Raw genomic sequence first — 26,453 nt, forward strand, 5'->3', positions numbered from 1 at the left:
GAAGGTTTTGATGTACCTCACATACTCAAAGTGGATAAGAAGGCAGCTGTAGAGGAAATGGATTTCAAGATCTGTCATAAATGTGTTGGCATATTGGAGGGCCATGGGATCATTTGCACTGTTCATTTGTAAGTACAAGGAGCCTTCAAATCCAAAATAGTTGTGTGTGAGGATAAAGTAGGAGAGTTTGATGGAAACAGAAGCAGTGCCATCATCAGGGGTAATGTTCCTTATAGCTTGTAATCAATCTGTAACTGGGGCCATTGTTACTGGGAGCAGAGTCAGGCAGCAAAGCTAAAGAGCTGTAGGACTCCACATTGTAAACAGCAGGCTACAGGGGCAGAGCTCCAGGTAGCTACAGGATTCAAATTACACTTTGACTCTTGGTGAGGTCGGAGGTGGTGGCAGCGGACAGAAGCCACAGAGCAGCCCGTGTGCGGCTCCGAGTGGCTGCAGCAAAAAGTGTGTAGCAGCGATGTGGGGGAGGGGCCACTTTTCCCCCACACTAAACGGTAGTTTCTGCCCAGTTGCTGAGGGACTCTCGTCTCTTATGTCCCCCTTCCTCCCTAATTTGAATCCTGGGTAACTAATTAGGTAATGATCGCAGCAGAACAGAAGGAGATGCTGATGAGGTCAATGGAAGAGCCCTGTACCAGGCTGAGAGAATCACAGGTCAGATGACTGTAAGGGGGTGGAGCTTAAGGTCATAAGCCTAGTTCCTAGGCTGAGCAACAGCCTGACCAAGTTAGGTCCAGGGAAGAAACTCTTAAGGGATGGTGAGAGAGAAAGTCCCATGGGAGGATAGTTTGGCTATTTTGCTGATGCTTTTTTTTGTGTTGGTGTGAGACATAGGATGGCTTTAGAGATGGGCAGCCACTGAAAGTGCCCAGGGGGGAAGGCCTAAACAGCATTACAGTATTGAGAGCTCTCAGTCCTGTGCATGGCGGGGAAAAGGTTACAGGGCCCCAGTCCAGGTGAGTGTGGGGCAAACAGCCCACCTAGAGAAACAGAGAAGCCTGATGATGAGCCAGACAGAGTGAAGCACCTAAAGCAGGGGTGGGCAAAATGCAGCCCAGGGGCTGGATGCGGCCCACCAGGCCATTCTATCTGGCCCGCAAGGCACCTAAAAAATTCAGAAAATGAATATTAATCTGCCCTGGTCTTCCTGTCTTGTGGCCCTCGATGGCTTGCTAAAACTCAGTAAGCAGCCCTCTGCCCAAAATAAGTGCCCGCCCCTGACCTAAAGGGTCACTTTGGTGAGCTGAGGACAGGGTCTCAAATTTTTAACAACATCAAAAGGCATGGCAGGAGAGAGCAAAGGAGATAACCCTGATAAGCTAAGTGTAGAACAAGTCTAGTGTGGCCATTAGAGGGTTCCACAACTACCTTCAGAGGAAGGACCCCCATTACACCATCCTCCTGTGGGATGCTGGTGTACAAGGATATGATGTCCATGCTTGGTAATACAGAGTTTGCCAAGATGTTGTCAATGGAGTCTAGTTTTCTGAGGAAATCTGTGGTGTCTATCAAACAGCTGGCAACTCCAGTGGCACACAGAAATAGGACAGAGTCAATGTAGCCAGATATTCCTTCCATGGTGGTGCCAATGCCAGAACATGGGGTGTCCTGGGTTGCCAGTTTTGTAGGTCTTGGGTAATTAGGAAGAGGTGCCTGGCTTGAATTCCCAGGAGGTGGGGTATTACCAGAGGTAGAGTCTTTACAAGGTTGTGTAGTTCTATCTGGTATTGTTTCATAGGGTCTTTGGTCTGAAGTTTGTAAAATTCAGTGTTGAAAAATTGTCTTTCTGTTTCCTACATGTATGGCTGAATGACAGCTAAGGGAAAAGCCAAGAGGTATAAGGAAAAAGATTTAGGCTCCCAAGTACCTTTGGGGATCTATCTTGCAGCTAAATATTTTTGAGGATGTAGGGCCCAGATCCCAAGATTTTTATCTTAATCTAGAGGTGAGAGATGTAATTAAAATGAAATAAAAAAAATGAAAAGTTAGTTGGTGCATCAGGAAATTACCCAAAAATTAAGTAGATGAGAAATTAAGTGTCCTGTGGAGGAAGTCTCATCATTTAGAACCAGACTAGGTAATCAAAACATCCATCCAGAATAACTGGAGTCTGTTTCAGGCATATGAATCATAAATCTCACATGCTAGACATGCATTGTAGTGAGTTATTTTGTGACATTTTTCTTTTCATTTACAGTTGCAAAAATAACTACTATGGCATTTTACAAAAATATGCCAGGAGCAGAGATGTCTAGAAAATGAGGACAAAATAAATCTAGTGTGCTAGCTATAGCCATTGGGCATTTTGCAAATAAGCTTGCTTAAAAAGACCTGGGCAAAAGAAGTAAATGCCAAGAAAAACTGACGCACACATTGAAGTAAAAACATGAAATTGATAAATGTATTATTGTCTATAAAAAAAATACTAATACTCTGGATGGAAATGTTTAACTTATGCCATCCTTGTTTTTAGCCTGTCTTAGCATTTAACAAACAGCATAGTTGAACCCAAACTACGTTAGAGGTATCTTTTGACATTATTTTGAATGTATGGAAATGTGATATTCCACTGGAAATATTCAGCAGCCAAACTGCTTTTGTGAAATGAGAAAATGCAGCCCCAGACCTTTTACTTCTCTCATTTAAAAAAATTCTCTCCTATTCCAGGGGCAGCTCTGAGGGGATGCAGTGGTGCAGTCTCATCCTTCTTTGGCTGTGTGAAGCATGTGCAGTGACCCACGAGCCATACCACAAGCAATGAGCTGTTCTTGGAGTTCACCAGCTGATCAACACAGGTTCTAGCTAGACAGCTTGTTTTCACACAGCTCCAAACCAGAAGGGGTAAGTGCCTCATCCCTGCCTTTTTCCCCCTCCTCCTGTCACCCCTGTCTGCTGCTGAATTCAGGAGGGGATGGGAAGGGGAACAGGGTGAATGGTGGCAGCCCATAGGCAGTGGAAGCAGAGGAGCTAACAGGGCTTATCCCCCTGCAAATGCGGGGCAGCAGTAGGCCCACAAGGCAGCCCAGCCACAGGCTTCTGTCAGCTGCAGCAGGGTTGGAAAGGGACATGCACACAGCGGTGGGGGGTTGAAGGGGAGGGGAAGTGGGGCTAAGGCTGGGGTAGGCACTGCACAGCCAGGGCACAGCACAGGACTGAGCTACAAGTGGGTCATCGGGGGGGCATGGCTCCTACTGTTATGTGGGAGACATGGGAAGGGCAGGCACCCCCATATCTGCGCAGAGCGGGCTGGGGCCAGGGCAGTGCTGGGCTCTTCCTAGCCAGGACGGGGGCTGGGGGGGGCTGGGCCAAGCTATGCTCAGGGTGGGCAGCAGCAGCACTGGGAGGGGGGATTGCAGAGGTGGGGGCTGCAGCCACCTCAAAATTCGCCATAGCTCCCCCCAACCCGCCCCTCCCAGCACCACTGCCACCCGCCCTGAGCACAGCCTGGCCCAACCCCCCGCCAGGACGAGCCTGGCCCCAGTCTGCAGCCTGCCTTCACCCCACGCACAGATCCCAGGCACACAGCCTCCATGCCCTCCTGGGGATGCATGCAGCGGCAGGAGCCGCCACCCCCCCCCTGCACCAGGCACCCCCGAGACAAGCCATTCACTGTTCTGTCTTGTGCCCCACCCTAGCTGTGCAGGGCCTGCCCCTGCCCCAGCCCCCACTCCCTCCCTCACTGCCGTGGGGGTAGAGAGGCAGATTGAGGCCCCAGCTTTGAGGGAGAGAGCAGGGCACAGGTAGAAGCAGGGGCTGGGATGAAATTGTTTAACCAGAATCTTCAAAAATTGATTTTTTTTTTCCTATTAAGTATAGAGAAAAAACATAACTAGAGCTAAGGAATTCTTTCTATAACATTTGAGAGACAATAGTTAATAACTCTGTCATTAAGCCCGACTTTAAAAAAAAACAGACTTAAAATTAACCCAGGAAAGCCTTCATTACCATAGAGACATGAACGGTGTATGCCCCCGGCAGCTGGGGGGGCACAGCTGCACTGGCGGCGGAAGCCCGGCGCTTCTGCAGACACCACCGGCACTGTTGGCAGCAGGAGGGAGGGGTTGAGGGGTGGTGAGTGCCAACCAGGGGTCGGCAACCACCCACAGGTGCTGCCAACAGTGGTGGCCAGCGGCAATCGCAGACGCCACTGGCGGTGTCAGCAGTGCGGTGACAAGTGGCAACCACCCACAGGCAATGCCAACAGTGTTGGTGGTGCCTTTTTGTAGGGGGGTGCACTGCCACACTCAGGGGGTGCACGTGTACCCCCTACGCATCACCCCTGCATAGAGCCAAGATTGGGAAAAGAGGAGATTCAGAGTTAAGATGGCCCTTCCAATGCAATATAGCTACTCATGCTTCACTCTGAGAACAGCAAAGTACTTAGCCTTACTTGCTCAGTACCTATATGATTTCCTGTAACCTGATGGCTGACCAGCTTTCCTGCCCCTGTAGAGATCAGGATAAAAACTTGGACCATCAGCATTGAAAGCTGTCCTTCTCCTTGCTAACAACACACCATCTTTACTAGTGAAAACCAGTGAACAATGACCTGAACTCTCCATTTGGGTTTGATTGACTGAACTCTTGCTATCTACCTGGCTGCTTGATTCTGCTTAATAATTTATTAGCAATTAATTCTCTGCTGTTGACATGGCAGTGGATCTCTTTACATTTTCCATATAACTTGTTATTTCAAACCTTGCTTACTTTCTGCTTAATTAATAGCTTTGCTTCTGCTTAATTCACTGCTCAGTTGATTTTCTGTGTATTGAATTTGATTAACTCTTCTCTATAATGTTTCACTTTAATTATTTCCCTTCTAAGTGAAATATCTTTTCTTTAAGTTTTGATTGATTGGTTTTATTTCCTTCCATCCAGCTAACAGTAGCCCTGGAATTTCTCCTCTGGCTGCCATGTCTCCATAGCTCTGCCTTTCTGTTGTCTCTTCTCCTTCCAATATTTGGCTCCTCTAATGTTCATCTATTCTTCTTCTTTCTCTTCTCCCTCCTCCCAATTAATATCTTTCCACATACTGCCTTCAGCCCCTTCTGCTTTATTATCTTTACATCAAACATCAGCTACTCTGACATTGGCCCTCCTCTTTTTCGGTTTCCTCCCATTTATTCTTAGTGCCTTAGTCAATGCCCTATCTGATGCATTATTCACCTATCTTCTTGCCCTTGCTGTGATACCCAAAGTGTGTGGGGGAAGTGGGGGGAACCTGATGCCCATTGTGGTCTGCATCCGCCGGGCCTCGAACATCTTGTCCCGTGCTTCCTTAATTCGAGTGCTCACCGGTACTCGCTTTGCCATTGCAGGCAGTCTTATGGGAGGTCTTTACACGCTGTCCCAGGGGAGCTGGGGTTACAGGAGGACCCCAGGCCAAAGCAAAAAGAAAGCCCCACTTACCCTCTGCAGAGCTTGAAAAGCAAGAAGGAGCATGCGCGGTGAAACCACCACCGAGACTTATCAGCCGCGCTTATATCCAGCTGGGGCCAGGCAGCGTGGGCTGGAGACGCCACCTGGCAGAAATAAAAAGCTGCCCCGAGGGTACAGCGGGGCAGCAGATGAGCAGAGTTTTGAGGAGGACGCCCACACCCCGAGGCGCTGAGCTGCTGCATTGGGGAGCGTGGGAAGCCGGGGGCGGAGCCAGGAGAAGCTCCGACAGCAGAGCCTGCAGCAAAGCCGGTAGTGACACCGGCGGCGGAGCCAACAGAAGCTCCGACAGCAGAGCCTGCAGTCAAGCTGGCAGCAACGCCAGTGGAGGAGCCGACGGCAGAGCCGACAGAAGCCCCGACAGCAGAGCCTGCAGCAAAGCCGGTATTGATGCTAGTGGAGGAGCTGGCAGCGACGCCGACAGCAGAGCCTGCAATAAAGCCAGCAGCAACGCCGGCGGAGGAGCTGGCAGCGACGCCTAGAGCAGGGCTTGCAGCAAAGCCAGTAGCAAAGCCGGCAGAAATGTCGGCAGAGGCTCCAGTGGCAGCACCTGCAGCAGAGCCGGCAGCAGCACTGGCAGAGGGGCCGGTTACAGAATCAGCAAAAGCAGCATCAGGCAAGTCGATGCAGGGATCAACATGCAAGCCAGCACTGAAGCCTCGGAGAGGAGGTAACAGGGTCATGGCCAACAGGAACCCCATCGGGTATCGCCACGGAGGGCGGCAGAAGACCCCAAGGAGGGACGGAACAAGCAGTGGTTGGGTCTCACTACAGCCCTAGGATAAAAGACTGGGACTCAGTACTCGAGTGGGGCTAGCAGCCAGGGCTGGGTACCTAGGCACAGGGGGATCCACAGGGCCCATAGGCTAAGGGCACCCTTCGTGGCCTCTTGGCCCACTGGCCTTATTGCTTTGGCTATCACGGTGGTGGGAATTGCACGTTAAATCACAGGGTGGTTAGGATAGGGCGCTAGGGATTCAGATTAGCGGGACCCAGGTCCAAGGACTTCGAAGTCCGCACGCCGAGTCACGACCTGAAGACACTGGCGTGTGGCTGGCGGGCCGCGGGAAGAGGTCGGGTGGAACCAAGAACGCCTAAGGGCCTGAAGACCGGCAACCCAAGGTGGCGAGTGGCCGGGGTGTAGGGGAGGTCGGAGCCCCGTGAGTGCCCGCCGGGAGGCGTGACGACCCTGGAGGCTGCCTCAAAAGGGAACCCCTCTACTGAGGTACCATTCAAAGTCATGGCAGGCGAGTCAAGGGGATCCCCTGACATCAGCCAGGGTAGTCTTTGGGGTCCACCCACAAGCCCAGGACAGGTTCGATCAATAGTCTTGGCTAAGGCCGCACGAGAGCGCCTAGTAGATCAGAGGCGGGCACACACGCGCTGCAAGTTGCCCCTTTCTCACCTGCCACAACTTTGAACATTTCACAGTGGGTGGGGCTTTGTGCGGCACGGTTGCCCTCGTTGGAAGCTGTGCGGGCCAGGAGCGGTCCGAGGTTCTCGGGGGCGCGCGGTGCGGGCTGTAGCCAGCAGCCCTGGCACGCGGGTGGGGGAATGCAGGCCGGCGGGCTAGAATTAGGTACAGACGCTTAGCGGTTGATTAAAGATTATTTTACTTACACCGAAGATGGTCGTGGTGCAGGCAGGAAAACTTGCTTGAGTTGCAGTTACAGACAGAACAAAACAAAACTCGAACCTGCAGGGCACAAGAGTACGTCACAATGGGTTTTCGGCGACGGGAAGATAAACCTGCAGGACTCGAACCCGGACAGAGCTCTGGATACACTCACACGAAGTTTGCTAGGCTCCGTGGAACTTGCGCGCAGGGAAGGGGTTCGTCGAGGGATCGTTCGGCGATGGGGAGAGGCCAGAGGTTGATCAGACCCCTATAGCCTTCTCAAGGTACACACTGGGTCCAATAGGCTCCGCAGCACTTAAAGATCTTCACAAGACGTGAAGTCCTCCTCCTCCAGATAGTTGTGGAGTCCTCCATCTTGGGCGGAAACCGCTCAAGCCTCTTATACAGCTAGCAAGCCAATCACTAGCCGCCACGTGGGAATAATTTAAAACTGGCCAATAGTGGGACACAAATTTGCATGCGGGTGGCAGGAACTCCTTTGCACCGTGCATTTCTCTTTGCAACTAAGAAATGCATCCTGCAAAGAAAGCTCCGAGTGGTGGGAAATAATTTAGCAGTGCCGAAACACACACACACACAAAATCACACCCTTGGGTTGTGACATCCCCCCTTGCTGAAGGCACAGCTGAATTACGCTACACGCTCGTCACTCGGGTGATCAAGAGCTCTTACCACGGGTCGTCGAACTAAACGGGTAAACACAAAATTCACTAACATAAGAAGTTCGTCCTCAAGGGATCGAATCAAATAATAACCAACACAAATACATATACACGTAATCAGATTCAGAACAAAGAACTGCATGATCAGGGCTTCAGTGGGCGTCATGGCGAAGTCGCGCGTCAGGCCCTCACTTCTTCTGACGATGTTATCCTTCTTGTGGCTTCTCTCCGCCACGCACTCTGAATTCCGAATCTGTAAACAAAACTCTCAAAAAATAAGTCAACGTATAGCAAAATATTTACAAAGTTTCCACACACAATAGGGCGGTTAGTCAAGCTCAAACTCCATGGACATGAGTTCCAGCCATGAGACTATAGCCTCGTCAGACTCCATTTCAGATTCTCTGTACAGCTCCTGTAAGTCCGTCCAAGCACGAATGCGACTGGTGGCGGCATCTTGTGCATCAGTCACTGGGTTGATCGTTGTTACAGGACAAGCTGCTCTTTCGGGAGTCGATGTTGTTACAGGCTGAACTACTGCCGCGGGAGTCATTGCTGCTGCGGGAGTCATTGCTGCTGTTAGTACTTCAGGCAGGAGGGGAGGATGCGCTCCTCCGCTCGATTCTCCCTTCCGTTGGCATGAAGGCATGGTTGCCGGAAGCGACACTGCGTTGGCAGGCAGGGTCGCTGGCCGAACTCTCGCGGGTTCCTCCGAAGCTCCACCCTTCTCTTCCGGTTCTTCCACGCGGTCTCCCTCTTGCTCGGCGCCATCTTGTCGTGGCGTTTCAGGATTCTCTTTCGCAGCCACTTCTTTGATCGCTTGAACGGGCATACGCAGCTGGGCTTTTAAACTTAAATTCTTTTGCATTAGATCGGTTACAGTGCAAAAAGTTGCAGTTAACACTCCCCCCTTGTCATATTGTGGGGCCACCCTCTCATCCGCGATGCGTTCCTCTGTCTCCAGATCTTCGCGGAGCTCGGATGGAAGCTCGCGACCCCTTAATCTAGAAGCCAGCATAAAGGGGGCGAACCAGTTGATTGGCACCGGTTCTTCACTCTCCCGAGCACATCTTAGGCAACGGGCACACTCCCGGGTGAGGGTCGGGTTTACTGCGCCCGCCGGGTTGACTCTGGTGAGGGACACAGTGTCGAGGGGCCTGAACAGGACCCGCTCATCACTCATTATACACCCGAATGCCGCAGGGTGCAGGTACACTTCCCTCTCTCTCGGGGCTCCGTCTTCGGAAGCTCCCTCTTCTCCCTTCAGCGAAAGACGTCCGCTGATAAACCTCTCTCCCGTTCCGCCCGCCTGGTGGTAAGCGATATGCGCCTCCAGTTCCATAAAGCTTTCTACTTGGCGTTTTCCACTGCGCCAAGGGCAGTTCTTAACTAATTCTAGCTCCAGCGTGCCTTCCCCTGATCCCATCCTCGTCGCCATGTGCAGGCCGGGAGCGGTCCGAGGTTCTCGGGGGCGCACGGCGGGCTGTGGCCAGCAGCCCTGGCACGCGGGTTGGGGAATGCAGGCCGGCAGGCTAGAATTAGGCACAGACGCTTAGCGGTTGATTAAAGATTATTTTACTTACACCGAAGACGGTCACGGTGCAGGCAGGAAAACTTGCTTGAGTTGCAGTTACAGACAGAACAAAACAAAACTCGAACCTGCAGGGCACGAGAGTACGTCGCAAGGGGTTTTTGGCGATGGGAAGATGCAAAACACGAGAGTACGTCGCAATGGGTTTTCGGTGACGGGAAGATAAACCTGCAGGACTCAAACCCGGACAGAGCTCTGGATACACTCACACGAAGTTTGCTAGGCTCCGTGGAACTTGCGCGCAGGGAAGGGGTTCGTCAAGGGATTGTTCAGTGATGGGGAGAGGCCAGAGGTTGATCAGACCCCTATAGCCTTCTCAAGGTACACGCTGGGTCCAATAGGCTCCGCAGCACTTAGAGATCTTCACGAGATGTGAAGTCCTCCTCCTCCAGATAGTTGTGGAGTCCTCCAACTTGGGCAGAAACCGCTCAAGCCTCTTATACGGCTAGCAAGCCAATCGCTAGCTGCCACATGGGAATAATTTAGAACTGGCCAATAGTGGGACACAAATTTGCATGTGGGTGGCGGGAACTCCTTTGCACCGTGCATTTCTCTTTGCAACTAAGAAATGCATCCTGCAAAGAAAGCTCCGAGTGGCGGGAAATAATTTAGCAGTGCCGAAGCGTGCACACACAAAATCACACCCTTGGGTTGTGACAGAAGCCTCCTTCTTTGGTGTCTTCTGCGAGGCTCCTCCTCCCCTGTACCTCACCCTATACCCAGCCCAGCGGATCCCAGTCGCTTTTGTGGCCAACCTTGTGCTCCCCTGAACACCCCAAACAATGAGCCCACCGCTCGCTCTCTTGCTTTTCCTGCTTCCGCTCAATCTCAACCCCTTCTGACACAGGGAAACAAAACACCCTTCTCTAATCAAAAGAAAAACTTAACAAATTTGGTGTTTAGGAAAGCGCCACCCTACCACTACTGGGCTTCCTTGTGGAGCACAGATATCCATGCCTACCCATCAACTTGCTGATGGGGCCTTCTCTATGTGACCAGCTCTGTGGCCCTGCTTCACCTGCCCTGGTTTAGAGTTGCTCTCCCTCCAGCTTCCCACTGTTGTGACCCTCTCTCTGGGTCTTTGAGATGTGTCTGCCCTCTCGCTGGGTCTTCCTGGAGCAGCTGCCCTCTCTTTGGGTCTTCCCAACACAACTGCCCTCTCTCTGGGTCTTCGCCTCGCAGTTGCCCTCTCTCTGGGTCTTCCCAGAGCAGCTGCCCTCCCTCTGAGTCTTCTCCTCGCAGCTTCCCTCTTTCTGGGTCTTCCCAGCACTGCTGCTCTCCCTCTGGGTCTTCCCCTCGTAGCTGCCCTCTCTCTGGGTCTTCCCAGCGCCATTCTCCTCCCTGCGCCCTAAATCCTCTTACCGGCTTGCCTCCTGCCTTGCCTGTGGCTGGAACTCCTGCTCCAGGCGCTGACTCGCCGCCAGGATCGTCTGCCCCTCCGCAGCCACTGCGTGTAGGCTCTCCCGGCATCCCACGCCCCTGGTTGACCCCACCGGTTGGGCTGTCTCTCGGCGTCCGCGCACCCACGCCCCCTCTCACCACCGGCCCTCTTATTTCCACCGGATGGTGATTGGGGCTGATGTCATCCGCTGGCCACAGCTGAATAAAGGCACGGCTAACGATTCGCGCGGGCTTCCCCTGTTGTCCTCACTCTTCCTCCCCTCCTGCTGTGAGTAATTTTTCTTTTTTTACTTTCACTTTTCTTGTTTCACCCCCAGCTCCTAGCCCTAGGATTCCCTTTGTGGGCTTGGGAGTCTCCCCGGTTTGCCTTTCCCTGCGACATGGTCTACCCCACTTATAGGTCATTACTGGTCCCACCTCACCTCCAGTGTCTTATCTGCTACTGTTTTGATATTGCTCTGTTGGTTGTTGGGGGAAGCAGTCTCTGGGCTCAGCTGTAACCTTGCAGGTCCTGGTCTGCCTGGTCAGATTAGCCCCATCTTGGGGCCTTTGCTGTCTCCCTGGTATTTCACCTTTAAGGGGGTGCTTACATAGGATTCAGAGAACTTGTCAGAGTTTCAGCCATCACAGCATTGACCCCTTTTTCTCTCTGACAATGTTACACAAATTGCCAATTGCTCAAATTACGAGCAAGACTTTATAAAGGGGGATAAGGCAAAGTGCCGTGTTTATTGATTACATGAGTTAGACATAGAGGTTTGGACACACCATTCATACAAACACACACAAATCATCATAAACAACATTACACACAGACATACACATACACAAAATAACCATTTCATCCACATATACACCAAATATAGTTACCAGCAATAGTTGCTCAATATCAGCCCAGGGTGGCCAATCTGGGCTTATTGAGTAGATGGTGATGATTTGAAGATAGCAGATTTGAAGATAACAGCTGGAGCGGGGTGAACAGATGCATCTGTGCTCTGATAAAACAGCAGTAGAAAAAGAAACTCACCCAACTTGGCATTTTCAAAGTGTTCTTTTATAGGGATTAACATCCTTTGTTTCAGTGCTTTGGGGTTTTTCCATACCCAGCTTCTGTTTTTGCGGTTATTCTTCTTTTGTCTTCAGCTTATCTTAGCCTTGGAGCGTTTTTGTTGCCCGTCCGGCAGAATTTCTTCTGTTATCTCCTTTGTGCCTTCAAGCTTCAATGGGATTTTTCAGCTGTTTGTTAGTAAGTGTTTGGTAACTTACATTTGGCGCCTTGTTGCTTACATAAACAGTTGAACCTTCTTCTCCCGTCTCTATGCCATTCTCTCACCATTCACCCTTTTACACACACTCATACATAAAGGCTATGCAAAGTTCATTAACTTATATCAAGCAGAAGGATAGAAAATGGAGTTTTCAAGTTGCTTACAGGACAAGACTAACATGGTTACATTTCACTATTATTACACTCTATGTTAACATCTGTTAGATTAGTCAGTTCATGCTATAACAGTATTCTCTACCTTGGTCTACTGTTCAAGATGTCGACCATGCAGCTTAGAGGGAACACTGCCCATCACTCTGCTTGGCTTACATAGGGCCCTACTACCTAGGAGTGTGTGAAGTGGGGCCTATTCAATTCGGATTCAGCTCAAATCAGGGACAGTGATTCAATTCGTTGATTCAAATCCCTGTCCCTGATTCAAGTCAGTTGAATCTGAATCTGAAGATTCGATTCAGTCGAATTGAATCTGAAGATTTGATGGTGATTTGGAGAATCAGTGATTCGGACACAGACACAGCTTTAAATGTTTTTTCTACATACCTTGAGGCACCAGGCTCAGCTTGTGAATGCTGCGATGCTGGGGCAGATGGAGCGTTCCACAGGAGTGCAGGGGGGCCCTCTGCACGCTCGGCAGCGAACCCGGAATCGGACCGGAAGTGCTTCTGGTCGACTTCCAAGTCTGCTATCGAGCACGCTGGGGAGCCCCCAGCACTCCTGTAGGATGCTCCATGCGCCCCAGCATCACAGCATTCACGAGCCCCTGCTACCTAGAGATATGTAGAAAAAACATTTAAAGCTGCGTCTATGTCCAAACCTCCGAATCTCTCTGAATTGATTCAGAGAGTTCTGATTCAATTCGCAGAGATTAAAGGGTCCTCTGGTTAGATTCAGATTTGGAAAATCGGCCACTGAATTGGGCCAAATCTCCACAGAATTGAATCAAGACTGAAGCTTCACACAGCCCTACTACTACTCTTCTAGATCCATCAGATGATGCCCAGCTGCAGCCAGACTGACATACTCAGATAGCTTATCAGACTGAGAAGGACTGACTGTTAGGATTCCTGGAACATTAAATGCTCTTCTCCCTCTTCCTTTCCAGTCTCTCTCCAAATAAATTAATCTTCTTCAAAGAGAATATCAAGCTCTCCTGCTTCTTACATCTCTCCTCCCTCCTTTTCTCTCTTTCTCCTCAATAATTTCTTCCTCCTCCTCCCCCCATACTGCCAACATTGAAGCCATCCAATTCCACTTGTTCTCATAATCCCATTCCTTCTCACATCTTTAAATGCATTGTTCCTATTCTCACTGCCTACCTTGAATTGAACCTCCTTCTCAGGCTTTCACTGCAACCGACTTTGTCCTATCACAGTAGAAACAAATCCTGGTTTCAGTGTTCTCAAAATCCTCTCAATCCCACTGTCTCTACAAATACTACTGCATAGTACAGGAGCAGGAAAAGTCCTACCCCCATTCTATCCAGCTCACCAGGCCTCTAAACATTTTAGAAAATTTATTTTTATCTGCCCCCGGCTGCCTGTCAAAATGACACGCAGCCAGTAGCAGCAGGACCCAGCTGGAGCCTGCAGCTAAGCAGCAAGACCAGCTCGGCTCCACCCCACCCCACTTCAGCCCCCAAGCAGAAGCCTCTGTGGCTTCTGGTCTCATGACCCTGGAGTGGTTCCCCCACCTCCCTCTGTCCAAGTGGAAAGTAAGGTAAGATTGGATGGGGGGGTGGGAATAACTGCTGCGAACAGTCCAGCAGCTGGGAGCCCCGTGGAGCTACCCGGACCAGGCTAGAGCCATAGCGGGAAGCAGCAGGCAGTGTGGGGGTGGAGAGAAGTGGATATAGTGGGGGGAGCCACATAGAGTGATAGGGGCTGCAAGGGGGCCGTGGGAAGCAGTGCGGGAAGTGGTGGTAGCCATTGGGAGTGGTGGGGGCTGCAGGGAGCGGTGCAGGGAGTGGCAGGGGCTGCATGGATGAGCATGGGAAGTGGCAACAGCACAGCAAGTGGTGGGGGCCATGGGGAGCAGCACAGGAAGTGGTGGCGGCCGAGGGAAGTGGTGGGGGCCTCAGTGAGTGGTGGAGACTGCAGGGAGCGGTGCAGGAAGCAGTGGGGGCCACAGGGAGTGGTGCAGGAAGCAACAGGGGCCACTGGGAGCAGTGCAGCAATTGCCTGGGGCTGCAGGAGCCACAGAGAGTGGAGTGGCAAGTGGCACAGGAAGTGGAGGGGGCCATGTGGAGGGGCAGGAACCATGGGGAGTGGGACAGTGAGTGGCAGGGGCCAGAGGGAGTGGCAGACAAGCATGCAGGAGGGAATGCAGGGAAATGGCAGTGGCGGGCAGGAGCATGGAGCCCATGCAGGTACCCTGAGACCAGCAGGGACCCAGGGTGGGGCAGCAGGAGCGCAGAGCCTGGGTGTGGGGTCTGTCTGGCTGCATCGCGTGAGGCTTGCATGCAGTCTGCTAGAGCTACGTGCAACGGAGCTGGCAGCCTGGCCCCGTATCTCTCTCTCCCACCTCACCCACCATAACCCCACACCCTTGCACAGCCCCCACCCCAACCACATAACCCACACCCACCCACCATACTTAAACCCAAGCCACACACACACACACACACACACACACACACACTTACACACACTGTATCCAACCACACCCACCACATACATCCCCTTACTGCTTACACAGAACATACAGTAGCACTGTATTTTGAACTATTATGCAGTCACCTGTAGATACACTTCATAAACAAATAAATCAGTACAAAAATATTTGTAAATAAAATAAGTTATAGTACATGTTTTATTTTTGTGTATATCATTTGGGGGTTTTTTCCAGTTTCAAGATTGCAGCACCCTTCCTCCCAAAAGGAGTACTTCCAGGGCAAGGTGACGGAATTCCAGTGGCAAAGGTTAGGGGTTGGGGGCGGGACTTCTGGTCCCAATATGGCACCTGGGGGCAGGGCAACTGTCAAGAAGCGGGGCTACCCATGCAGCCCTCGACAGCTCCCCAAAACTTGGTAAGTGGACTTCTGCCCCTGACCCTCCCAAAGTATCTGACAGAATAGGCTGTTGCCTGCAAAAGCTTATGCCTTTCTGAAGGAGTTTCTGTCCAAAGGTAAATTTAAACATTACATGTACACCATTCTCAGTCTGTGGAAAGTTAAACAGTCTTAAGTTAGACAAGTGGCAATGTGTAGGGGGTGCACGGGGATGCATGTGCACCCCCTGAGAGCACTGGTGCACCCCCTGACAGGCCACGCTCCCTGCTTAGATGACGGGCAGCAGGGGCAGGCACGAGCGCCGGATCCCACCCTTGCAAGCACCAGATGGAGAGTAGAACCACCGGATGAAGCATCGCAGCCACTTCTGGGAGCACCATGGCTGCTTACCAGTCAGCAAGATCAAACGCAGAGGGACCCCCTCCCCTGCGGTGGCCAGAACTAGAGGGGTTACTATCATGAGCAATAAATATATGCTCTTGGAGACATCCAGGCAATTGTCTAGCAGTTAAGATTAGCTAATCCAAAGCTTGCAAGTTTGCAACCCACAAGTGGATTTTGTCTGTCACAATTTAACCAGTGTTAAATCTAACTGTTTGCACTGATCATGGGACTGACTGAGCCCCCAAAATAAGCAAAACTAGAAGATTAGCTGATCTAACAGGTTTCTTAAAGGTCAGCCATAACAAGATCTGACCACCTAATATAATTAGCACATTCCAAGGAATCCAAGGAATGAGAAACCAAGGGGTTGAGCTTGGGCAGAGTAATGCTAATTTCAAACCTCAAAGTAATGTGGTGTAATTTGCTTATTGGGTGAACCCGAGTTTGGGCAGTAACCTTTCATGATAATTTCTAACACCTTTTAATCCCATACGGTAACAGCTATAGGGCAAGATTGTGAGTGGCTCTAAAGCCAACAGATTAGCATAAGATAAGGCATAAAGGAACGCGCATGTCAAGTAACCAGTTTGAAGGATGGGACAGGAGGACCATCACTGTACCAAGCCTGGACCCCGGATTCCCAGTGTGAGCGAGGACCGGATCCTGACCAAGGGATCTTCCCGGTGACCCCTTAGACAGCACTGATCGGGAACACCTGACTTTGCTGGAACAACTTGGCACACACCTGGCATAGAGGGACTGCCAATAAGTTGCCAACCCCATATGGGAACTCTTTGTCATTCTATCTCTTATTATTATTCACTATTAGCTCTTTATTACTGTACTATCTGTTTGTTGCATTAACCTTTCTGTTAACTGCTGTATGCTAAGCTATAAGTAAATTTGCGTGTACTTCACTCCCAACTCACCTCCTTGATCCTGAACCCAGCAGCCTAACGGCTGATACGCTCACAGTGCCTAGCCGGCCTCTGACAGTCTGGCATTGAAAAAATTCATCTCACTTTATTCTAACCTTGCAATTGAGCCAATAAAATATATCATCCCAAATACATCCTTGCCTCTTGCATAATTTCTGGACCATTTTGACCAAAACAGTAGTCTAACACCATCATTTTCTTTTTCACAAAATATTGCCAGGGGCAACTGGGAAGACAAATCATTGACAGGGCACAGCCTATTTCTGCAAGACCTTCCTTTGCTTGAGGCCAGTGTATGCTGAAGTGTGTAAACATCTGAGTCAGCCTTGCCTAAGTGTGGGCATTCCCACAGCCCATCTACCCATTGTTTCTATGCCCTACTTATGCAGGGGGTCATCTTTTATGGTTCTTTGTGCTGAGACAGTGTAGGAGACTTTCCATGTCAGGAACAAGGGAAAGTTGTGCCATGGGCCTTGCACTCTGCACCATTCCTCCCTACCAAGGGAACAGGTTCCAGTTTGGGTTAAAGCAGTTTCCAATGTGTCTTTTTTCCTCACCTTCTCAGGTTGGATCCATGCTGTCATCCATAACTGGATCTAGGATTTTGAAGGGGGGGGGTGCAAGTGTTATGGTGCAAGGTCACATATAACTGTGGCAGAGCACCTCTGGTGTCTGCCACTTTAAGAGCCTGAAGAGGAAGCCGGCAGGTGTAGCCCAACTCTGAGTGCCCATTTTAAGATTCAGGCCAGCAGAGCTGGAGGCAGCATTCTGCTGTCTGCCATCGAGGAAACATCTCCCGGTGAAGCTGCTGCTCTGGTAACACTAGGAGGTAAGGGCAAGAGCTGTTGGGGATGGTTAGGAGGCTCTTGGTCTTGGGCAAGACCTAAAACTGCACACTACCAGGGCTGGGTGGCCTAGTGGGGCTGTTTGTGGTGGAACAGCCCCCCAGAAATGCCAGGCCAGTTACCACTCCGGTGGAAGGTGAGTAGGGGTGCCTAAACCCCCGCCCCCACCTTCAGGTGGGTCAATTAGCACTGGAGAGTGGAGAATGGGACCAGGCATGGCTGCAGCCACCTGAGCCTGTGGGGTGCACGTGTGACCCCAGGCCCCAGCGAGAGTGAGGGGCTCAAGGAGAGAGGCCAGAGTTAGGGCCCAGGATATAATTACAACATGTGAATGCTGAGAACAGTGAGCAGTGATGCCTTGTAAACAAGGGGGGCCTGGGGTGAGGGAGGCCCTGTGAGAAAATGGTGTGAAGTGGGTCCCGGTGAGCAGGGGGCTCAAGGTTAGGCCCTAGTAACGTGGGGGCCAGATTAGGTCCAGGTGAACCTTTGGGCGCCTGAGTCCACAGGTGGGCCAGAGACCAACTGGGTGAGGTGGCTGAGGAAATGCCATGGGTAAACAATGGGGTGAGTCAGGAACCCCTAATTCAGAGCAGCTGGGTGAGCAACCTGGTGAGGGACTAGAGGCAGAGTCACTCCAGTGTTCTGCAAACCACCCAGTGCTTGCTCGGATGAAGGTCACAGGAGAGGCCCAAGAGGCTGCGGGCTTGCTGGCCAGTAGAGTGCAGGGAAACAAGCCCCAGGACCCTTCGGGTGAGAGCAAGGTAAGTGTGTCCCCGGGAAAAGGAGGGGCGGTATGAGAGTGTCAAGTAACCAGTTTGAAGGATGGGACAGAAGGACCATCACTGTACCAAGCCTGGACCCCGGACTCCCAGTGTGAGCGAGGACCGGATCCTGACCAAGGGATCTTCCCAGTGACCCCTCGGTCAGTGTTGATCGGGAACACCTGACTTTGCTGGAACAACTTGGCACACACCTGGCATAGAGGGACTGCCGATAAATTGCCAACCCCATGTGGGAACTCTTTGTTATTCTATCTGTTGTTATTATTCACTATTAGCTCTTTATTACTGTACTATATGTTTGTCACATTAACCTTTCTGTTAACTGTTGTATGCTAAGCTATAAGTAAATTTGCCTTTACTTCACTCCCAACTTGCTTCCTCAATCCTGAACCCAGCAGCCTCACAGCTGATACACTCACAACGCCTAGCCGGCCTGTGATAAAATTGGCGTCACGAACAGAATTGAGGATGGAGAGTTTGGAGGGGAAGAATGGTACAGAGGGGTGGACCCCGCTGATTGCTTTGATAGAAGAGGTTACAGGTACTAGGAATCCGGGGTGGGATAAGGAGAGGTTGAGACCTGCCTGGAGCAATCCCGCCACAGTACCCTGTCAGTGGGCTGCATTCACTGCCATGTAAAAGGGTGGACCCAAGAAAGGATGCTTGTCTTGACTGCTGGCAACTTGCTTGAGACTGGGGGTGGAGGAGGCCACTCAGTTTCATCAGGAGAACCAATCCCTAAAACAGCTTTGATCAGCAAGGTTTAGTGGAGGACTCCACCAACACAGAACATGGCCTTTTCCCACTACCTCCACCCCAGGACAGGAACGTGGGGGGCTGCAGAGGGAAGCCACAGCCCCTATGCTTCTCTGTCTCCCAGCTTCATGCTCCTGCCACTGCATTCCCCTTCTGGCACTGGCAGGGCCTTACCTGTTCCTGAGCAGTACGGCACTGTGGGCAGTAGAGATAGGGAGGGTAGAAAATCCATTCACAGAGCAAGAGTCAAGTAGAGCTGGGAGTGGTGCATCCTGGGATGCTGGAAGACTGCAAATTGCTCATTTTAACTCTGTGGAGCCGACTGAAGTTACCCTAACATGAGCTGGGCAGCATGGTCCAGAGCATGAACAACTGGTGCCTCCTGTAACTTGGGGGGCACAAATTGTGGGCAGCAGCATTGGCAGTGAGGTGGTGAGTGGCGACCGCCTGCAGAAGCTGGCAGTGGTAGCAGGGGAGGAGAGGCGTTGCAAGCAGCGACTGCCGCAGAAGCCAGCAGCAGTGGTGGCGACCACCCGCAGAAGCCGGCAGCGACGGTGGAGGGGTGGGAAGGTGTGGCAAGCAGCGACCACCTGCAGAAGCCGGCAGCGGCAGCAGCCAATCTCAGGAGGGGCACGTTCCCCTCTCCCCCACCACCCCCGCCCTCCCTACAAGTCACTTATGGCCCAGAGCTAACCCTCACCTAAAGTGGTGCAACTTTGAGATGCTTATAGGGCACTTAGCACAAATTAACAAGCTTTAATATGTGGATACTTGCATTTAAGTGCCCTTAGTATGGTTTAAATATAACATGGGTTTAAACACATAGCAAAATGTATCAGAATAGAAACAGACAGACTTCACTAACTGAAACGACATTTAGTTTTGTGGAGGTTCTAGCACTGTTAGGTGGTGGGGAAAAAGTGAACGCACTGGTTACAGGCTGTAGTTTAAGGCATTTAGGAGTCATAGGAAGGAAAGCCATAGAGTGGTAGAAGGCAGGGCAGGGTGGCACCCTAACTTAAGGTGGTTTCAGTGGACATCTATACAGTGAAGTTCCCCACTCCCACCTATCCACTATTTCTCTTGTGTGTGTTGGACTTCATAAGCAAAGATGTAAATTCTTTTGTTTAAAAGGCCCCTTGGCTACTATTGTTTTTGACTGTCAGTTTTCATTATCTGACTTAAAATGAAGATTTGTAGAACCTCACGGGGAATGACATTATGTGTTTCAGTACCCTAAGTGTTTTAGTTCAGCTGGTTATGACAGATTTGTATTAGCTAGTAGAATTTTATTCTTAATGAGAAAAAACTGTCATAAGTCTTCAGCAAAAACATTTTGTATCCCAAGTCTTAAGTGAATTCAGAGTCATTAAGCTATGGCAAAATATTAGGAAAGAAAAGCAGAAAGCCTTGTGGTAGCCAATATGAGGATCTCTGCACAGTATGTATTTAATAGATTTTTCTGTAATCCAAGATATAAAATTCTACACTCTAAAAACTGTGGAATAACCCTCATGGTGGGAATAAGCTTTAAGGAAAGATGAAATAGAAATTAGCACATGTATTTTGCAGTCAACTCGATTTTGACTGATTTACTTGAAGTTTACTACTGTATGTAAATAGCTATCAATAGCCACTATATAATCTTTGATAAATTTAATGGCTGTTGTATTTGAAAAAAAAATTAACATTTTTATTTTTTTATACGCTAAAAAGCAAGATAAATTTATAAGCAGTTTAAATACAAGGTTAGGGTCAGATTATCCTCACAGTTGAACAAAAGCAAACTTAGATTTATTCCATCTTCAGATGAATTAATTCATATTTATTCTTGTGAAACTGTTATCAGAACCTGACCCAAGTTTTGCTAGTAAGAAACAGCAATTTGAGTGTACCATCAGTATTAATCATCTCCTCTTGCAATAGTGCATCAGATGCATTATAGCTCACATACTGTATGTATAACAAGGTCAGTTTCTGTGTCTCAGCATACAGTTAAAAAAGATTTTCACATCCCCATTTTCAAATGGACTTTTTTCTTTTGATGCAAAACAAGTGTTAATTTTGTCATATCGTAAAGAAGATGTTTGTATATTAGAAGATGCTACCTGAACAAAAATACATCCAAAATTATATCCAAAATAGAATCCTACCCTCACTTTTTGGATCTCTCTTAAGAGTATCTTTCCATTATCTCTGTTATTCTTCATCACATACCTGAAGACAATTTCTGTTTCTTATTCTATTTGTGAATTAGCTTCTTCCTAAAATGAGATGTTCGGTCTCTTTCCATGGTATAAATGAAGAATAGATGGGATGTATTCTAGCAAGGCATTTATGAAACTGATAGAGTGTGTTGAAGGGCTAATGGTTTAACATTCCTTCTGGGGATAAAAAATCTAAAGCTAACTTCTTGGACACGCTCTGCCATACCTATTGCCAAGGGGTAACTCCATCAAAGTCTTTTCAGACAGTTAAGGAAGTTCATCTTATTATACCTTTGCAAAAGATCTGACTTAAGGGTTTTTTGTTTGTTTGTTTGTTTTCTGTCGTAGCTTAAGTAACTATTATTCCCTATATTAATATTTCCACTTACTGTGGAAATAACCCTAATCATTCTTCTGCAAATTAGACCACTGGAGGCAATCTGGTAATACAAGTTAAAGTGATGGAAGAAGCTTTAATAGGTATCAGTTAGACTAATGGTTTTTATGCAATCTCACATTGGTTTACTGTTCCCTGCAGCTGTAAACATCAGCTCAGTGTTTTCATGAATAACACTTCAGGCCAGATTCTATTCCACTTATTAGGCATGTAAGCAGCCTTAAGCACCTAAGTGTGATTCTATACCACCATATTCCAGTCCCTACAAGACTGGTAATACAAAAGGTGGGTGAGCCCTCATACTTGTTGCTCAAGGGTCAGGTGACTGTGTTACAAAATGAGATGCATTCATGGAGTTTGAGGGACTTGAACAGAGTGTAAAAGAATCACACTTGTGACAAAGGGATGTCCCGAGACTGGGCACAAAGCTGGCCTGCCTGCTTGTCTAGGGCAGTCTGCCCTCTCTCACCTGCCATGATCTGATGTATAAAGAAAGATGTAATAATGCATGAGGTTGCCCATTTTATGCCCTGATGCCAAGGGTGTTACACGGCTCCAACCTCCTTTATACCCATGCCTCACAGATGGCATCCAAAATCTAATGTCATGCCCCCAGTTTCTTTGCCAAGTTGCCCTCGGCCTTTGACTCCACTTGGCCTCAGGTGTCCTCAGACATACATTGCATGCCCTCTCACTGAGGCCCAACTCAACTCAACCTCTGGCCCACCATAGCCTCAGGTATCCTCAGACATGCTCTGCACACCCTCTCACTGGGGACTCAACTTATCAATCCTTGCCTCCTCCCTGGGGCTTACACTCTAAACCCATTGGGGCCAGCCTATGTACAGTCTTTCAGGCCACACAGGCCCTACTTTATGCACCCCTACACAGCCCTTCAAGTCACACAGACCCTACTCTGTGCCCTCATACACATCCCTTCAGGCTGCCCCTGCAAACCCGACTCTGTGCGGCCTGCTACACACTCTGCACTCACTGGGGCTAATGTTCTTCCCCCTTGCTGGGCCACTACTCGATCCCACTTCACTGGGGCCATGGGTCTTACACCCCATGGGGCTCAGGTGTCCATAGACAAGCCTGAACCCTTAACCTGTCTCTACTCCAAAGTTACCTACCAGGTTGTGGGGGCTGAGGCTATAAGGCACCACACACTCACCGTTCACTAGGGAGGCAACCAGCATTCCCTCTAAGCTGCGTGGCATGCACAGCTGCACAAGTGAACCTGGCAACATGGCATGAGCATGCCTGCATGACCACCTACACTGCACAGCTTAAAGGGAATGCTGGAGGCAGTTGGTGTGGCATTTCCTGGGGACCATCCCACCACAAGCCCCACCACACCATCCTTCCCTAGCAGGGTGTAGTTTTACGCCATGCCCCACAACCAGGCGCCTGCTGCCATCCCCATAGTTCCTGCCCTGTACCTCCAAGATGTTAAGTGATCAGCAGCTCCAGCTGGGCAATGTTCCCCCTCCAGCTGCTTGCAGCAAAACTGCTGGCCCTACTGCTCAGGGCCTGCTTTTATATCAGGCAGCTGGTCCCACTCCCAAACAGGTGGCCTCCTGATGACAATGTGACTCCTGATTGGGAGTGCAGACACCTGCAAGCTGCTCTGCTGCCTGTTCTGCCCCTTAAAGTGGCAGGCACCAAAGGTGCCCTGCCTCAACGTAGAACAAAAACTCCAAATCCATATGTGCCCCTAAACAGAGGTGCCTTTTCTAAGGTGCTAAAGCAACCACCTGTGTGTCCACTGAAGTTAGTGATCTTCTCCCAGTCTGCTTTTTTGCATCCCAAAAGCCACAAATTCTGACTTCCTTCCCCACAACTTTTTTGTGTTGCTTTCTGTCACAGAAAGCTCTGTTTTCTTTTGGGTATCATTTACTAAGCCTGAAATGATCCCAGGTCACATAGCCTCCTTCCCATCCTTCTGATCTTGACTCCAATCACAAATTTTCTCACAGTCCCTCAAAGAAAACTCTGAATCCTCATCAACAATATAAAATTATTTCTGATTTATTTAAAGTCAAGGGATTAATATTCTGTTTACCATAGCTTCACAACATATCCTACTCCATATATTCAAACTCCCCATGCCCTGCTCTCCTTCCTTGTGTATTGTTCAGTTCCTTCCTCCCCTCCTCTTTACCAAGAGATTGTAAACAGAGAGTAATCTTTGTCATAGATAAGGAAGGCTGCAAGGGACCTCAAGGCTGCCTATACATGTGCTCATTCACTTTCTAATTAGACCACATTAGAGCAGACTCTCTGAGGTCTAACATCACCTCACCATCATGTGTATTAACCCCCCCATGTGTTTTAGCTGCAAAGGTGCGTTATCTAAACCTTGTTAAATGAGGATTAGATAAAGCATCCCATGGCCATTTTTAAACACTCAGGGGCTTAATAGACATGAGGAAGAGACATTTTAATTAGAGCAGCTGTTAAGGAACTGTTTTAATTAACAACCCCCGCCCCCAACACATGTATAGGCAACCCAATAGATGACCTAGTCCAACCTGGGATCAAACCTTCAATCTTAGTATAAATGCAGAACTCTCCAATCAACTGAGCTGAACAGCTTCTCAATCTGTGGAGGTCTACAGTTACATGTAATTAATAAAAAAAAAATCTTTATTGATACTGCAGATAGGTTTGGGGTTTGTTTTTTTCCTCCCCAGGCAATTATCACCAAGCAATTGTCACCTTTTATCTTGGGGCCTACATACGTGCCTACACAAAGACAAGCAGAGCATGGAAATTTTTATATTATATCTTTTATTTTTATTATTTTCTAAGTCATTAAGCATCCTGTCAGTTTACATAAAAGTCTAAGGCCCTGGGCACACATTACAGTTCAGATGTAATTAACCAGTAAATCACATCTTCCCCAGCTACACATTAATGCAATTAATGGCATGATAAAAGAAAAAGGAGCAAGAGCCACAAAGTTATTACACAAAATGTGTAATAGCTTTGTGGTTGATTCCTATCATACCATTAATTGAACATTTGGCCAGGCCGACTGGGGCTCCCAGCCTTCAGAGTGCATGGCAGCCTTTGATTCCCATGTGCTCCCAAGGCTGGGAGACATGATTAGCTGTCACTCACAGGTGCAGGGAGGCATCAGAGTCCTTGACTCAAATTTTGCCCCCTAGCTGGGAGCAGCAGTAGCATATCAGGGATCCCCTCCTTCAGGGTGCAGCTGGGATGAAGGGCTCCACTTTCCCCCCCTTCCCCTTGCATCTGGGAGTTCAGATCAGCTGATCTGGGCTCCTAGCCATGGGGCACACCATGTGCTCCCACAGCTGGGAGCTTGGATCAGCCACGGGAATGCATGGTACACTTCCACAAGTGGGAGCCCTATCAGCTGGTCAAAGCTCTTAGGTGCAGGAGCTTTCTACTTGTCAGTGCAGGATCCCAAGCTCCTCCTATACCAGCAATATGGCATGATAGGACCTGATGCTTGATCCCACAATCACACCTCCTGCCATGCATGTGTGGCATGACAGAGAGACTGTGAGGATTGTGTATCTGATCCCATTCTACATTTAGTTGGACAACTGCTAGGGGCCTAACTGAAATATGTAACTAACATTTGTTCCGCATCATAAGGAACTTGAAAATGCTTCAAATAGAACTATGAATCCATTACACTGTGCACCTGTAGACATGCCGGGAGGCTGCTCTGATGCGCTGTAATTAGCGTGCTCCAGTCAGCCTCCACATCTTGTATATCGGTATACCTGTGATTCAAAATAGTGGCGGGGGTACTTTAACTAAAGTTCATCAAACAAGCTTTAGTTAAAGCACCCCTTCTGCCATTGTGAAGCACAGGGATGCTGATACACGAGACACTGTGGGTGCTTTCGTTAGAGCACCCCCACCCCCACTGGCGATGGGTAGGGGGTGCACCCCCTGTGCACCCCCTGAGAGCGCAGGTGCACCCCCTGTCAGGCCACGTTCCCTGTTTAGGTGACAGGCAGGGGGGCAGGCTGAAGCGCCAGTGCCCCCTTGTGGGCACCAGCTGAGGAACAGGGCTGCCAGCAAAAGCAGCCTCTTTTTGGTGAGTGAGATCAGCCATGGGGGGATCCCCTGCCCTGGTCAGTGAGATCAGCTGCCAGGGGACCCCCCCCTCCCCAGTCGCTGACTGGTGTCAGGGGGGCACATCCCCCTCCCCCCGACTCCAGAGGTAGCAGTCACCCATGAAACCCCCACCCCCGGAGCACATGTAAAAACACCCCATTGTAACCTGTTTAATTTTACTCGTATCAAATTTTTATTTTTAGATACTGGTATGGCTTCATCTCTCTTTCTGGTCTCTCTTCATGCATATTTTCCAATTTTAGGCCTCCTATCTTTACCTATCTGGGGAGAGAATTTTGCAAGTCTCCTGTTTTGATACCAGAACCTAGATATAATACTGTGTGTGTCAACTGCTTTTCACTTTACTAATCTGCTTGACTTGCCACCTGCAGTGTTTTCCTTTATGAGTCTGTGACAATTAGTAGTTAATGACCAAAAGCTTTCTTTTTCCAAGTCAAAAGTCTTTTTACTTAGTGGTAAGAGTACAGCTTTACAACATAAAAGGTATGTGTGTATATATATATCTTAGCTAACATCCTATTGTCTCATGTTTGTGATGTAGGCAGATCTTGCTTCTCATAATACCCCCAGAAGGTTTGTTTGTCTCAGGGCCTTGTCATCACAAGATCACTTGCAACAGTTGCAAATCATTGGAATGTAGTGACCTGTTAAATTTAGGTGTTAGGAGATTACCCTCACCTAAAAGGGAACGATTTAGCAGCATGACAAGGGCACTTAACATATTCTAAACTGCTTGAACTTGGGTCTTCTTCAAAATGGTGGTAGGGGCACTTTATCTAAAAATAGAAGGGGCCTTTATACACATGCTCAGGGTGGCAGGGGGGTGATTTTATTAGACTGGCTCTGGGAGCTTTAGCTAAAGCACCCCTTCTGCCATTTTGAAGCATGGGGATGCTGATACACGAGACGCTCTGGGCACATTAATTAGAGCAACTGTTGGAGCCAGTCTAATTAAAGCACCCCCTTTTCCCCCAGCATTC

General features: G+C 49.4%; 1 protein-coding gene across 1 annotated transcript in view; it reads right to left on the bottom strand.

The window, feature by feature from the left end:
- Positions 1–9,414, bottom strand: part of ELP2 (elongator acetyltransferase complex subunit 2) — a 109,490-nt gene extending 100,076 nt beyond the window's left edge. The window contains exons 1-2 of the mRNA XM_059724475.1: positions 7,075–9,414; positions 5,428–5,540 (exon numbers count right to left, since the gene is read on the bottom strand). Of these exons, the coding sequence (XP_059580458.1) occupies positions 5,428–5,460 (33 nt within the window). The 5' untranslated portion in view covers positions 5,461–5,540; positions 7,075–9,414. The remainder of the gene's footprint in view (positions 1–5,427; positions 5,541–7,074) is intronic.
- Positions 9,415–26,453: the final 17,039 nt, after the last annotated feature.

Source organism: Alligator mississippiensis, chromosome 3 (assembly GCF_030867095.1).
Source record: "Alligator mississippiensis isolate rAllMis1 chromosome 3, rAllMis1, whole genome shotgun sequence".
NCBI lineage: Eukaryota > Metazoa > Chordata > Crocodylia > Alligatoridae > Alligator > Alligator mississippiensis.